Genomic DNA, 16,785 nt, shown 5'->3' with positions numbered 1-16,785 from the left:
GCTGTCAGAGTCCTGCAATGCCGTATGAAACTTGCATTTCCATAACAGCTGGAGGGACGAAGTCTGGCTGCCCCTGATATGTGGTTCGCAAACTATATACAGTATACATTAACATATCCACATATTTTTGCAAAATGCTATTGCTACTTGCACAAATCGATATGAAGCCAGATATTATTGGGCCCCATAAGAGTTGCATAGTCTGCTATGGCTAAAAGTAGGATGTCCCGATACTAGTACCGGTATCGGAGCCGATACAGGGCATTTTCATGAGTACTTGTACTCGTGAAAATGCCCTGATGCATAGCGCCGGTACCGGCATTTTAAATAGCTTCACCTGCATGTCAACTCACCCTGCAGTCTCCCAAAAGCCAGCCAGAGAGATCAGGATCATATTTGGAGCCCTGCCAGGACCTCACAGTGCTGCCTCCCACAAGCTACCCACAGAGATTGAGCTTGGAGTGTGAACTCTCCAGGGACCTCTGGATAACGTGCTGGATTAGTGTGATCCTAGTTCATTTTATTACTTCATTGCTGTGCTGTATGTGTATAGAGCAATACCGCGGATGGCGCTCGTGCAGAATAACTTTTTTGTTTAAACCTCTTAGTTGTAACGAAAGCGGAAGTCAGGCGGTCCCAGAACTCGATAAGTTCGAACTTTCGATCGATCACCACCTCCCACAAGCCAGCCAGAGAGATTTGCCTTGGAACGCCCTGGACAGCGCAGACACACCTGTGTATATGTGAGTGACAACACACCTGTGTATATGTGAGTGACAACACACCTGTGTATATGTGAGTGACAACACACCTGTGTATATGTGACTAACAACACACCTGTGTATATGTGAGGGACAACACACCTGTTTATATGTGAGTGACAACACACTTGTTTATATATGAGTGACAATGAATGAGTTACTTTACATTTTGCCTATCTAATTATTATGGGCCAGTTTGAACATTCTGCAGAGACTATCCTCATTTGTTGTGGCTCTGTGTGTAATGATCACTCAGTTTTCCCCACACCTATGAATATTCGCTCATTCCTTATGGTGCAGGAATGTTTTCGGGTGCGGGAAAAATGAGTGATCATTACACACAGAGTGTGGTATTGGAGCACATGGTGTTTTGCGTTTATGAAGACATAGACTGTTTGGAGATTGAGTTATACACTGATTCAGATTGGGACTGAATTGTACTAACTGAAATTGTTCCGATTTTTTCATTGTTTTTTACTTTGAAGATGTTATTGTACACGCATACACTGGTTCTACACTTGGTATTGCACCACATCATTTATATATTGAGTATGCTTTATGGCAATATACTGTATATATTTCTTTAGCTCGACAATAATAGGTTTACTTATTTTTTTTCAGAATGATAAAGTAACTGCCCTAAAATCATTAGTCTGTATTGTTTTAGAAAAAAGTCCCCTGTCCCTTTTTAAGAAAAAGTATCGGTAATTGGTATCGGCAAGCACATGAGGGGCAGTACTTGTACTTGGTCTCAACAAAGGGGTATCAGGACATACCCAGCTAAAAGTACACCCTTGATTGATATATGGCTTTTTATATGTTGCAGAGACAGTACCTGACATCCTTCTGAAAATACCTTCCTCTGTTTGCCATGGTTAGTGCTCCAACAAAGTAACATGTAATCATATTTACAAAACAGTGTAGTGTTGTCGCCTAAACAGTGCCTAAGCTGTAGAATATATTTATGGATATCTATGTTATCACTCCTCTAATAAATACATTTTAATTCATCACCCTTAGGCCTCGTTCACACACAACGCAAGAGCGAAATTGTATATTGCGTATATACGTGCACTATTTGCAATCCCACAATGCATCATTCGTAATAGAAATGTTAATGAACTGTATGTGCGTATATGTGCGCAAACACGCATATATGCGCGTAAGTACGCAGCAATACGCTGCCCAGACGCATCTCGGTTCCATTCTGTTTTTGCGCATTTTTACGCCACGCAAATATACGGCTCCATACGCAGCTATGTGTATGGAGCCATTTATTTGCATATGCTGCATATGGTACTGTACGCGCATGTATGCGCGTCGGTGTGAATGAGGCCTAAGAGGTGTATTTATAAAAAGCTTGCAGAGCCATTTGTTCTCTGAAACTGACATTAACATTTGTTTTGTGCAATCAAGGCAACATTGAATCTTTTTTTGTGTGTGGATCTAATGTAATTGTTGGAAAATACCTGATTATGGCTACTAGATGGAATCAAGGAGCATAGCATATGTCTTTACTCCCTATGCTCCTCAGCTCCATCTAGTGGCCATAATGTGGTATTTTCCAACAATTACAATTGTTCTGCACAAGAAAGCATTAACTTTTACCCTATTCACAAAGAACAAACGTAAATCTCAGTTTTGCAAAACAAATTGAGAACTTTTTAGAAATACACCCCTTATTTTTTCATGGAACAAATTCTACTGATATAAAATGATTTTGGTCTATGGCAGGTCTAACTCAAATATCGGATGTCTTGCCCTTATTTCTACATTATCTAACTCAACTGGCTTGGGGCTACGTCTTATTTCAGCCTCCAGTGCAGAAGCCTGGATAAGTCTGGTTTGTATTGCAGTATTGTCAATGTCTGTGTCATACATTTCCTTTTTTTTCCTTTGTAGTATAAGTCTGGGATTTTTCAAAAGAGTGTAAAAGAGGAGCCATCTTGTTCTGGCTTTAGCTGATGTGTGAGGTCCTATTAGGAAATAAACGTTGCACAAAGTGAATAAACCAAACAAATAAAGAGACCCTGTCACCAGACCATTCATTTACACAAATTAATTATCTGTATTCTTTCTATAAGGTTATATGTACATGTAACCTAGTTTATGCATGTTAGCCTCCCTTATGTAGACATCCAAAAGTCCTGAGACTGCTGCCTGGCACCACCATCTTCGATTTGATGTAAGCAGCCCCAGCAGACACAGCGCCGTCACTCAAGTGATACTTTATATAGTATTCTCTACAGCTACATAAAAGGTTATGTAGAGAGATGAAGGGAGGTGAGAAAGAGCTGGGCCAGCACAGTCTGTAATTAGACACTCCTAGAAGAGGAGAGGGCAATAACGTGCAAGGAGGGAGGAGACTATACTAAGGAGATGACTAGTCAAATTTTCTAGCAAGTTCAAAGGGACATTGCAAGTCAATAACAAATAATGCATGGAAGGAAAAACACTACAAGTAAAACTGTCCATACACTGAACAAATTTCAATTGGTTCTTGATAAACTGGCCGAAAATTTGCTCTATGGGTGGCCCTGCCGGAAGCCTCCCCCCTGACATCCTTCGATCAGAAAAGTGAAGTAGCCAGGCAGACATTTCTCAGCTGAACAGTGTCTGCAGCCAATAAGCTACAGTATAGTATACAATACTGTAATACTGAATACAGAATACAATAGGCGCAGCAGGAAATTCATCTATCTATCTATGTTTAGCGTAAATGGAGGTATCTGTCAGATTGTTCTCGTTCAGCCTAACAGAATATGGCCCGCTAAAGTGTTAAATACTTGATTTTTTTTGTGCTTTTACCTGGGACTTTTTTAAAATTGGGCACAGGGTTTCCAATATAATGTATAGTGCGCAGTTATTTAAAATGAGAGGATACACATATGAGGAAGCATATCAGTCTAAAGCTGGCCATATCGACCATTTAGAATGTCACAATGTTTAGCATGCGATCAGCTTTTGGTGACCAAAATGGTGGCATATTATACCGTAAATTATAAATGGATTGTTAAATGAATCTTACTTACCTGATGAATTACTAAAATTTGAGTACGTTGATAACATATTAAGTTTTCTTTCAGCTGTCGTTGTCAGAAGAATGTTGCAGAAACACACAAGCACTGGGTTTGTATGATAGTGATCCACAAATATCATCCCAATCCATGTGTTGTAACCTTGAAAACATTTAATAGATTTAGTTAGTATTTGCAGTATATGACTTAATGTTGCTTTATACAAAATAAAGGGAAACCATGATAGTTTTTATTCAATGATTTGTATGTGCTTAAATTGATAAACTGACTTTTGTGTTATCTGTATAAAGTTTTTATTGTACAAGTGAACGTTTAATACAGAGTTCTTCCATGCAACACAGTTTGTTATAAGAGAGCCCAGCACAGCCCTCCTGCTTTTTTTCGGCCTGGGTGAACTGACAAGCTAAGATGTTGGTGTGTCTGCTAGAAGAAAGAAAACAGAATGAGGAGAATGTATCAAAACTGGAGCAGACAAAATCTGGTGCATCTGTGCATGGCAACCAATCAGCTTCTCTCTTTCATTACCAAATCTTAACTGAACAGACTGAAGAGAGAAGCTGATTGGTTGCCCTGGGCAACTGCTCCAGATTCTTCTGCTCCAGTTTTGGTAAATTCACCTCAATGTGTTCATCTTCAAAGTGATATTAAACTCAAAAGGGTTTTAAGTTATCTCAAATGCTGATCACTTACAATGGATGCTGCTCCTTCATATTTAAAAGTTTTAGCTTCCTGTAGAATCAGCTGGTCCCCTGAGCACTGGTCCTGATATCCTGTTTTAGGGGGGCGCCTTTCCCTTCCAAGATCCTATGGAGCCACCCTTGTTTATGCTAGTAAGCTTTGTGTGTCTCCACAAACTCATAATATTATATACAGTGACGGAACTATCGCCATAATGACCCAGACAGCTGCTATGGGGCCCAGGCCACAGGGGGGCCCGGCTAGGAACATAGGGGTCCCCCTGATGCCGTGCGGGCCACCTGTGTTGCTATGGCATCGCAGGCTGCTGGCTGTCACTGGCGCCTGTGAGGAGGAACGCGCCACTGTCCAGATCACTGACAATCTGAACGGTGCGTTCCTTCTCACAGTCGCTGCCGAGTCAGTGAGGCCGGGGCCCGGCAGTGGAGGAGGAGGAGGTGGGGCACTCCGTGGACTGAGGAGGAGGTGGTGGAGAAGGCTGGCAGCAGATCGGGGCTGAGAGTTAAGAGGTGTGCAGAGGTGTGACCAGCTCACAGATAGTCTATGGTGGGCTCTGCAGGGTCACTCTCAGGTGGGCTGTGTGGGATCTCAGGTGAGCTCTGCAAGGGGCGTAACTAGAAATCACAGGGCCCCATACTAAATTTTGCTAGTTACGCCCCATATTATATACTTGTAATATTCGTAAGAAATGGCGGGGAATATGATGTCACAATGATGTCAGAAGGGGTGAAATAAGGTACGTTGATTGGATTATTGGTTTCTTCACTGATATATATTTATATATATATATATCAATTTGTTTGTTGCACTGTTATCACACTGATTGTTCTGAAACGTTGCGGTTCATTGTGATACCATGATTATCATACGCCAATAAAAGATGGATTGATAAGGTGGGCCTTGGTGTGCTGTTGGCCTGGTTCCTTACATTGTTCCACACAGCGCCATCTGTTGGTCACTACAGCACCCACTAAAGCAACATGTTGGATACTGGTCCGGAGTGCGATGGGGCACTTCTAATCAACAAACTCACAGGCACAGCAAGGCAATCCACTTCCCTGCTCTCCCTCCCCCTTCTCAAAGCTAGTAGATGGGCAGCCACTGGAGATTGAGCTGTCTCTAGAGGAACTTCAGGGAAGCGGAGCTGAGAGAGTTGGAGCCAGATGTTTAGAAACATGATGACTGTAAGTGCTTAGGGAAAAATGTAAAGAAATACTTTGCTGCAGTGGCGTCTCAAGGGGAATGCGGGGGAGGTGACACCAAAATGACTGACAGTTCCCTTCTTTCTTTGCCGGCGTCCATCACCTCCTCCTCCCCTCCTCTCTTTGCTGGCATCCATCGTCAAGATGACCTCCGGCAGGTAAGTGCATGTGACATCATTACTCGTGCATTATGACGTAGCGCATGTGTGATGACATCCCAGCACAGCTGCTCCGGGTGTCACCACAGTTGGGGACGCCTCTGCTTGGCTGGGCAACGTATATTTGTCTGATATGGATTCATTATTGAAAAAAGTTTGAGAGTTTAATACTTAATTAAGCTGTGCTATGCTAGTCACAATAAGATACACACAATGCTATTTACTAGGGATGCACAGATATCGATTTTTCGGTATCGAGTATGAGTACCGATATTTTGCTTTCAGTACCCGCCAATACCGAGTATTGATACCGGTGCTTCCGCTGGCATGGAGCCGGCTGCTCGGGCAATCAGAAAGCCGGGAGCCAAGTAATGACCCGCCTCCTGGCTTCCTGATTGACTGGAAAGCCGGCTCAATGTTCCCCTATGGCACTGCCGGTCAGAGGAAACCTCTCTCTGACTGGAACTTACGGTATCGGGGAAAGTATCAGAGCATTTGGGTGAGTACGAAATAAATACTTGGTATCGGCACCGATACTGATACTAGTATCGGTATCAGTGCATCCTTGCTATTTACAATAAAAAACATTTTCAGAAAAGATAGAGGCCACCTGCTCCCTGTATGTAATCAACAAATATTCTAAGTAAACAATATTTCAGTAGTAAGGAGCTCAATACATTCCTAAACTACACACAAACATAAGGTAGCGCCAGGGTCGCTGGATGTTGATTTTCCGTAGCTGGACAAATGTAGCTTACTTTTGATAACTATCTCTATGAATAAGCCATTTGGTGAAACATGTTAGAGTTGGAGGAGCCAGTGTTTGTTTACAGCATGTTTTGACTTCGGGAATGAACATTGTCCAGCTTGTGATATCAGTCGTTTGGGCAGCAATTGTTTCTGTGAGAGCCAGTATCAAACGGCAGCGTGCTTTTTTTTTTTTGCTGGGATGGGGCTGTGTGACCACAGGACAAGGAATATGAGGGGTTGGCTGCTTTGTGAGTTTTACTTTTGATATCAGTTTGAGACCCTTTTGAGATAATTCAAAACTCACTGGAAGGGGATTTTGACCTGCAATTGACCTCTGTCTGACTTGTATTTGACCTGCTTTAGGTTGCTTTTGCATCCTTATAGACTTCTATGGGGAGAGAAGCAGTTCTGATGTTAATTATAGTGGTCTAAAAAAAAGGCTGATTTTCGAACCAAAACATATTATTGAGAATATGACTTCTTTCCCTTTTAAGATTGAGAAGATTTAAGCCCCGTTCACATTGAGCGATTTATCGCGCGGTAATTCCCGCGATATTGCGGCAATTTACTGCGCGATATCGCTCTCCAATGCTTCTCAATGGGGCAAAGGGTCCTGCTGTCGCAGGTCGTGTGTCGCTACAGCAGGACCCTTTTTGGAGCGGATTTAGCCGCGAATCAAGCTTGCTCAATGCAAGCATTTGCGCGATATTGCGCAAAATGCAAAAATCGTGCGACATACGCGCGATTTGCGAACCGCTCAATGTGAACGGGGCCTAAGTGAGGCACTTCCTTATACTGCTTGTACATTTTTTAAATCAATATTAAAGTTACAACAGCCTTGGAAGTGTTGTAATCACACATGGAAATGCTTTTAAATCATCAGAAGGATAAAGGCAAGGTCTTCATAATCCCTTGAATTTTCCCTTGTCATGTTAATATTTGATCCACAAAGCTTTTTCACTGTGTCAGAAAGCTTATTTCAGGTGGTAGGTTGTAGCGGTAAAAGCTTTTAAAGCGTCACCTATGGTCAATTTTGGGCATGGTAAATTTTTGCGATTTTGCGGGTGCGCGCAATTTTAAAGCATGACATGTTTGGTGTCTATTTACCCGACGTGACCCCGACTCTTATATTTTAGCAAAAATATGGGTGATAAATGGGTGTGGTTACTGGGGGTGTGGCCGCTATCACCAGTAGCAACTGAATGCAGAGGCAACTATTTATGATAATAAAGAGTAGATGCATAGTCCTATACAACCGGCCCTTTGAGGGTAACCATACTGCTGATGTGGCCCACGATTAATTTGAGTTTGCCACCCCTGCTCTAGCATGTCACCTAACAGAAACAGGTGACTAGCTAGTTATCACATGGCTTGTCAGTGTAGAAAAACAATAAAAACATTTCTAAACTTTAAACAGAAAAAAATTTAAACATGTTAAGATAATAAAACTAATTAAGGAATCCTGGCCATGCTCCTGATCTGTGGATTTGAGATTGTGCGAAACATAGTAGCACAGACTAATGTCCCATCGCAGTCGGATGGCACTGCTCAATATCAGAGAAGAAGGGGTCACTGACACTCCAGTATGCTGATAAATACGCCTTTGTTGACACATGCTCAGTATCACATAACACGATGTTTCATCACCACTGTTTTGTGTGATGAAGGGGACCCTGCGTGGCCCTGAAACGTCGTATTGATCAGCATGCCGGAATGCCAGTGACCCCTTCCCTTCTAGTAGCTCAGGCCACTCCATCATTGCCTCCCAGACTTCTACTAGAAGATGAATGGCATCTTGGCCTGGGGATAGTTTTATTTCCCTTTTGGATACCATGTGAAAACAATCACACCGACCAATTAAATATCTTACCCATGTCAGCTGACTCATATCCACGTTGCAGTATTGTCCTGTCAATCCTTGCAATCAGCCAACTCCCCAAAATCAAACCAATGAATAGCCGGAGTAGGCAAGCACTTAAACCAAGGATCACATTATAGAAGAAGAAGAAATAATTGAAATTATGAAAGGCTTTCCTAAAAAGTAAAAAAATGAGTTAATTAAAGAGGGAAATGATTGCCAATACTACAATTTTAAATGGCTTTATGACACCTTGCTGTGATGCTGAGTTACATTTTTTATCCATTATATTTAACAATTTAAGAGTAGTAATGGTTTTTCAGCACTTGTGGTGGAGTACGGATGATAGGTGGTTATGTTAAAACCTTTTTTCAAAAGTATTTAAAATTGATACTAGAGTAGAGCCTATGTGTTTGATTATGCTAGTGTTAGGCCCCATTCAAACACGAATGACACCCAGTGTCATGTTCGTTATGTGCATACAGAAAACCCACATAATGTATATATGTTCCTAAATATGATTCTTATGACCTTTTTAAAAGTGGCTAAATCATTCGTAAACTGCTTAGCTCACTATTGGAACGCGGTACTAGTTCTAATACAGAGCATCTCTTCATACAGCATCACATGCCATGATGCACTTGCCCTGGAACTAGCACCGCTTCAAAGTGTTGGGCAATAGCCACCTCCAGCAATGGACGTTAGCATTTGCTATGCTGATATGATCCATCCTAAGAGGTTGCTTATAATTTTACATTTTAATCCCCAAGATTACATATGTAATTGCACATACAAATCCAAATAGAAATAATACCTGTTGTTTAGAGCTAGGGGCTTCTGTTTATCTTCTGGTGATATTTTCTTTTGCAGAAAGAATTGCCCAGCTAACACAGTTTGCAGGACCATCAGCAAAATAACAAATAAAATTGTAAGGCTTGAAAAAGAAAAATCATAATTAATGGAATGTGATTTGAAGTTACAGTGAGTAATCTGTAGTTCACAGAATCATGTTTAAGGGCCTGTTCACATGATATCAGGTGCGGATCTGCAGATGCGGTGCTACTGATGCAGTGCGTTTTTGCCGCGTTTTGGATGCGTTCCAGGTTAAAAAAAAACATTTTTTTTGCTGGAGTGGGGCTGTCAGTATGTTAGCTGCAGTGCAGTGCGTTTATGACATGTTTGGCGTTTTCGTTCCATTTCCTGACCGTACAAAATGTGACATGCAGTATTTTTCTGTCGTAACCTGAACGGACTGCGCATGTGAGAACTGTAGCCCATAAAACCCATAGGGATACATTGGGATGAACAATCTGATTAGATGCAGGCATTGTTCAGGTATTTTGACAGCCAGCGGTTTTTTTTTTTTAGCTGGAGTGGGGCTTTCAGTATGTTAGCCGCAGTGCGTTTATGACATGTTTGGCGTTTTCGTTCCATTTCCTGACCGTACAAAATGTGACATGCAGTATTTTTCTGTCGTAACCTGAACGGACTGCGTACGTGAGAACTGTAGCCCATAAAACACATAGGGATACATTGGGATGCATTTTTAGTGCAGGAGCGTACGGATCAGGTCAGCACAGAAAACGGACGTCGTGTGAACAGGCCCTGAGTTCTACCCAGGTCATTTTAAAAAAAAAAATCATTATCACAGGTGATGGTACATGAGCCAACCCAAGACCTTAAATCCAACTTGAAAACCACAAAATGAAGTGGAAAAGAGCTGGCACTCTTAGGAATCCTCTTAATGGCGTTTCTGTATTAAAAAGTCATAAAAGCAGCTACAAAGGGTGCTAAAATGTTTCAGTCCCCCAAGGAACCTTAATCCTAGCAATAAAATCACAAAAATAGGAGCAATAAATACAAATACTTAAGGAACCACCCACTGACAAAACCTTCCTACATGTGTGAGCACATACCTGCTGAGTTAACCGCTTCAATGCTAAAGCAAATACAACAAATTAAGGCAATACGTCATGCCCCAGTTTACGCACAAAGAAACAGCACACTTAAAAGTGACACAGGTAAAACAAACAAGATCACACATGACATCATGTACAGCAAGACTTTAGCACAACTCGTATTATATATATAGAAAGATTCACACAATGCATGTCATCATATGCATATAGCAGAATTTCAACACAACGCTTAAAGAGAAGAGAGCAAATCATCTCGGGATCTAGCAGAAGCTAAACTTATTGCCCTTGTTAGCATCCATTCAGGATATCCCTTCACTCTCAAACGATTTTTTAAGATGAAACACTCCTTATTAAAATGCTCTTCAGTGGAGCAATTTCTTCTTGCTCGTATAAATTCCCCTACTGGGATACATCTAATAGTATGTGGGGGTAGACAACTATTTGCCAAAAGTGTAGCGTTCCCAGAGCATGGTTTTCTATAGGTCTGTGTAATCACCTGTACTATGTTCGCATTGCCCAAAAGAGTAATGTCCAAAAAGCTAATTACACACTTATGCCTAAAGCTGGCCATACACATATAGATTATCTGCAGATTTTCTATGGTCAGATGGAAAAAGTCCAACAGATTCCTCCATCTACGCTAAACTGTGTGGATGGAGGAATCTCCCACTGGGCCAAGCTTCAGTATCTTGCTAGTGGGCCCCGCTGGCTGTCAAAATACCTGAACAATCTGATTGGATGCAGGCATTGTTCAGGTACTTTGACAGCCAGAGGGGCCGGGATGCCTTGTGCACCCCTGTGCCTTTAAGGGAGGTTGGGTTTCCTCTTGACAAACCTGCACCCAATTTGATCTTTTGCCATATGTACTCCGAAGATGGAGACTCTCTAAGGCTGGACACACAGCTTACAACCATCGCAAGACTTTTGTCTTGCGATGGTTGTAAGCTTATTAAAAAAACGTACGATCTGCCCATCTTGGACAGGCAGATCGTAAGGTGTGTGGGCACCTTAAGTTTAGAGCTAGGACCGCACTATTTAGAGGTGCCTTGACGCAGCTGTGCGGCTTTCACATTTTCTGCAGAAGACGTGTATCTAAACCTCGGTTTTTAACCTTAGCGGTTAGACAGGTTTTTTTGCATGCTGGCTGGTGAGTGTGCTGGGAAAACTTTTTGCTGTTTTACATCAGTTAAATAGACACCAAACACATCAAGCCTTAAAATTGCGCCCGCCCGCGTAATCGCAAAAAATTACCACACACAAGATTGGCCATAGGTGACACTTTAAAAGCTTTTACCGCTCATCAAGTTAGAGTTAACAGTGATTCATGGCCCTAAAATTATTGCTCACACTGATGTTTGCGATTATATGTAACATAGTTACATAGTATTTGAGGTTGAATAAAGACATTAGTCCATCAAGTCCAACCTAACATGTGTGGCATAATGAGCACAATCGTCGTTTTCGCACATAGGCGCCCCCGACGCCTATGTGCGTGCATGTTTGCGCGTGTGTATATGGGGGACTTGGGAAAAAAATTGTGGGTTTTTTTTGTGTGACTAATTTTTTTGGCACTTTCATTTTTTTTCATACACTTAACTTCATTGTTATCACATAGGGGGCCTAAGAAGTCCCCTATGTGATATCAAATTACAGTGACCGGTCTCCTTTTATGGAGACATCAGGAGTCTCTAAGACCTCTAATGTCACCTAGGGACCCCCAAAGAAGCTGAGGAAGCAGAGATCTGCTTCACCAGCTTCTCTCCGGCTTCTGTAGCTGGAGAGTGACAGCTGAATGTAAAAGTGATGTAATAAACATCACTTCCGCACTTACAACACTGGAGGGGAGTTCAGAGGGAGATCGTGTACTGAACTCCCTCCGATCTCCCTGCACAGAGCCACGGTGCTGATTCAGGACCCGCACAGGGCACGGGGAGCTCGGGATCGCAGCAGAGAGGGGGGGCACACGAAGGCACAACATACAAGCAATCGGGGGGCTTTACAGATGCCGGACCGCTTGTATGTAAATAGCCAGCTATGTAAACTTTTGACAGTTTCTCGCTCGTGCGCGCCAGGTAGAGCGCGGGCGCGGGCACAAAGGACGTTTTAAGATGCCCATTCACATGTACAAGGCTCCTGTCCGGCCATTTTCCTACATTCGGCGGACGGGAGATGATTAATGAAAGAGACCTGTACAAGATCCTTAAAGGAGAACTATGGGGTTAATGCTTTTTCCCATAGTTCTCCTTAGGGTAATGGTAGGACACAAACTAGCGTCCTCCCGTCACCCTAGGCTCAGTATACCGCTAGCTGTAGCTCCCGATATACTGAGACGCCGCAGCTGAAGCGGATCCCGACAATTATGTCTGGATCCGCCCAGCTGCGTGACTGACAGCTGGCTCTGCCTATCTAGAGGCAGAGCCAGCTGTACCCGCCCCTCCCCCATTTGTTCCGCCAGTCAGCGCTGGCGGATCGTAGCGGGGAGGGGGGAATCCAGCCCCTTCCCTGTCACGGCAGAGAGCCGTGAAAGGATCGAGAGGTGAGTGAACGCCGGTATGTGTTCGCTCACTTCCCAATCTACTGAGCCGACCTGTGACAGTCTCATTGTCACAGGTCGGCTAGAACTATGAGGTGAGTAAAAAGCACTCACCCCATAGTTCTCCTTTTAAGGATGGGTGTACATTTTCTACCAGAAGGTGCCAACATTGCGGTCCATGCTTATTTCAAGCCAAATATTACTAAAGAAAAACATGGCTATCAGTTGTGGTATCTTTTCAATGTGGATTTAATTGTAACACTCAATGGGTGGTTTATGTTATTACATGCACTACCTGTGGCATCCAATATGTGGGCTGTACTATCCCCCCTTTAAGAATTCGTATAGGTGAGCATATACCCTAAATCATAATGCATTACACCTATCAAATATCTCAAAACATTTTAGGGATGTAAATGGAGGGAATATGTCCTCATTTGAGTTCCATGGTAGAGAAAGAATAGTAAAACATGACAGAAGGGGCAGTTCATATTGTAAATTCTTAGAGAGGGAAACATGGTGGATTTTCAATTTGAAATCCTGCTGTACATGATGTCATTTATTATTTATTACAAGTATTTATATAGCGCCGACAATTTACGCAGCACTTTACATAGTTGCACATTCACATCAGTCCCTACCCTCAAGGAGCTTACAATCTAAGGTCCCTATCTCACATGCATACATAGAGGGCCAACTTAGAGAGGAGCCAATTAACCTACCAGCATGTCTTTGAAGTGATTTAACCCCCTCTGCCTTAATCTGGGGCATGATGGATTTCCTTTATTTGTTGTGTTAGCTTTAGTATTGAAGGGGTTAATTCAGCAGGTATATGCTCACACATGTAGGAGGTTAATTCAGCAGGTATATGCTCACACATGTAGTTTTGTCAGTGGGTGGTTTGCATTTATTGCTCTTATTTTTGTGATTTTATTGCTATGATTAAGGTCCCTTGGGGGACTGAAACATGTTAGCACCCTTTGTAGCTGCTTTTATGCCTTTTCAATAAAGAAATGCCTTTAGGAGGATTCCTATAAGTCTTTTCATTTCACTATATTGCACACCACACTTTTTTTTTTTCATTTTTACTTCCACCGCTCCAAGCTTGCTCCTGTGATGGACTGCAATCTCAATACAAACTAGTAGTCCCCATCACCGGAGCCATTTTTAAAAATGTATTTTATTTTCTATCCGATTAACCGATTAATCGAACTTAATAATTGGCTAACTAATCGATTTTGAAAATAATCGTTAGCTGCAGCTCTATATGAGTGCCAACTCTTTTCCACTTCATTTTGTTGATTGGCTCCGGCAGAGATTCATGCTGAGCACCGCTGTCCCCATGGAGTTTTGGTTCTGAGAAGGTAGGGTGGCTTTATTCTTGCATTGAAAACCACAAACGTTTACAACCAAACATGACATTAGCATAGGTTTGCTAACATCTACTAGATAGATACCTTCTGTACTACTACTGCACTCTGAGTTTGTAACTTTCCTACCTACATATATCTCATAAGGGGTCTGAATGTACCAGTGTAACACCTGCAGTCCAGATGGTTTGTGGGTACCAAACCTGATGCAGACCTAGCATTTAAAAAATAACAGTGCATTTAAAATCTAGCATTTAAAATCTAGCATTTAAAAGATAACAGTGCATTATATAAAAAAAAAAAAAAAATACTGAAAATCTTTGTGTGTTACGCTTGTAAACAGTGATTGGTTTTAGGTAGAATGGGCTATCCACTCAGATCTTCAGCCAACTTAGTGCTAGATCCCCAATCTTACCTGTTCTGGAAAGGGCACAATTACGCTAGCATATAAAATAACTTTTTTTTTAACGCAAACACTGTAAAAAAATAGTGCATACATGCACACTTGCAGAACTATGTGCCTTTTCCATAGTGCAGGACCTGTGATTCTCTATGCCCTCTTTGTTTCAGCTCTGCTGACTAAACAGCTCAAAGGTTATAGGCTTTTCATAGCTGCATTTTTCAATCGAGTAACAAGTGGTTTACAATAGAGTGGGATACCAGGAGGATTAGAAGGGGAAAGAACCACCTTATTATTTACCCAGCTCTTGGTAAAGAATAAAAAAAAAAAAAATTCCCACAGAAATCCTCCTGTGAGGGAATGATGATATCACTGTCCTTAGATGGTAGCACCCCTTAATCACCTCCAGCTGATGACGAAAGGACTCTACACAATGGAATATGGATAACATTGTAAGCTCTCACGAGCTACCTTCGGTACTGAAATTGTATTGTTAATTGTATTGTCTCCTTCAGTTTTGTAAAACGATGCGCAAACTGTTGGCACTATGTACATCCTGTATTATAATAATAACTATAACATAAAATACTGATAATGGTAAAACAGATTTACAAGAAAGCATGCACAATTTTAAAATTGTAATTTTAAAGTGTTTGGATTAAAAAAAGATAATTAAATTCTGCTTTAATTGTAGACTGGTCCTTATAGGTGCTTTTTAGTCATACACAGCACTGACACACATGTGCAGTATGTTGTGGGGAGGGGGCAATCTCCATTACATTGTGTATAAGCAATCTTCAAAAATGTTAATAGCTATTGTACTTTCATAAAATTATTAATTAAAACATCTAAAATACACATTGTTCTTACATGGAAATTCCGAGGCCTCTTAGAAATACCAGAGCTTGTCCGGATTTTAATGGAACAACAAATGCATAAACAAAAGCCATGCCGAACATGCACTGGACTATGTGGAGTATTAGGTAACCTGAAATATAAGACCAGCATTTATTCAGTCTAAAGAACAGAACACAATCAAATTCTTCTCTACTTAGCACAGAAGGCTTACCCCATAAAATATATGCTACTTGCCAGCCAGTATATCTTGCTATAGCAGCCTGCAACATGACAAAAAAGGAACATTTACATTTATTTTTTATCAACACAGCATGCTTATGAATTTCAGTATATATAGTAGTTGCTTAAAATGTAAATACATTGAAAACCAAAACCAATAAATGTGCAGTGGCTAAAAAGTTATTCCAGGCAACAAATAAAACCAATATGTGCGCTACTAACGGTATCTAGAAAAGGCCGCCCGGGAGAGAAACATTTCCTCCCGGAAAGGTTTAATCTGTTCAATGCGTTTTTTTTCTTTCTCTTCTGCCATCGGGAGCCACGGCCTGTCCGTCGGTCAGAAAATAAAAACAAAGGCATACGAATGCATAGCTAGATTACTATTGACTATTTCACTTTGCAATAGCCAATAGCAAACTAGCTAATGCACCCGCCCACTGCTGCTTTCAATCAGCAGAGGGGAACCTGAATTTTTCTATCAGGTCCTCTTCTGGTGAATGAAAGCAGCAGAGGGCGGGTGCAATAGCTAGTTTGCTATTGGCTATTGCAAAGTGAAATAGCGAATAGGAATCTAGCTATGCATTCTTATGCCTTTTTTTTTTTAATTCTGACTGCAGCTGTCAGAATACTAAAAAAAAAAAAAAAGCCTGCAGATACCAAAGAAGCTATTGCTTCCTGCGCTCTATCTGCCATCATTTCAGGGGGGTGCTCTCTCCCAGCCCCTCCCTGAAATGAGAGGGACACCTCCCTGAAATTGCTTCTTTCAGGTTGGGATCCCTGTGATGGGGGTACAGTCAACAATAATAAGATGACAAATGGTCTACCCCTTTCCCACTCTATTGAGGAAAAAAAAGGTTTAGCTTAGAGAGAGACAACCTGCTGGATTCTTCTAGTCAAATTACTCTTTGGTCTGTTCCTATAGGACAACAGAGAAGTTGGAGCCTGTTTTTCTAAGATGATAAGGAGAGCTGAAAGTACAGTGATTCCACTTTTGATTATTGACCTTCTTGCTCTGTTTGCATT

The 16,785-nt window shown here is 41.6% G+C and overlaps 1 protein-coding gene across 1 annotated transcript in view; it reads right to left on the bottom strand.

Moving 5' to 3' along the window:
- Window positions 1-2,475: 2,475 nt before the first annotated feature.
- The window catches only part of LOC108802580 (stimulated by retinoic acid gene 6 protein homolog), a gene marked incomplete at its 5' end in the record, with an annotated part of 37,247 nt that continues 22,937 nt past the window's right edge, over window positions 2,476-16,785 (bottom strand). Inside the window, 6 exons of the mRNA XM_018574437.1 lie at window positions 2,476-2,737; window positions 3,794-3,940; window positions 8,476-8,639; window positions 9,278-9,397; window positions 15,556-15,673; window positions 15,755-15,803. Of these exons, the coding sequence (XP_018429939.1) occupies window positions 2,487-2,737; window positions 3,794-3,940; window positions 8,476-8,639; window positions 9,278-9,397; window positions 15,556-15,673; window positions 15,755-15,803 (849 nt within the window). The remainder of the gene's footprint in view (window positions 2,738-3,793; window positions 3,941-8,475; window positions 8,640-9,277; window positions 9,398-15,555; window positions 15,674-15,754; window positions 15,804-16,785) is intronic.

Source organism: Nanorana parkeri, unplaced genomic scaffold, assembly GCF_000935625.1.
Source record: "Nanorana parkeri isolate BGI_ZX_2015 unplaced genomic scaffold, ASM93562v1 scaffold2971, whole genome shotgun sequence".
Taxonomy (NCBI): domain Eukaryota; kingdom Metazoa; phylum Chordata; class Amphibia; order Anura; family Dicroglossidae; genus Nanorana; species Nanorana parkeri.
The sequence above is the reverse complement of the archived record's forward strand: the minus strand, read 5'-3'. Positions and strand labels throughout refer to the sequence as shown.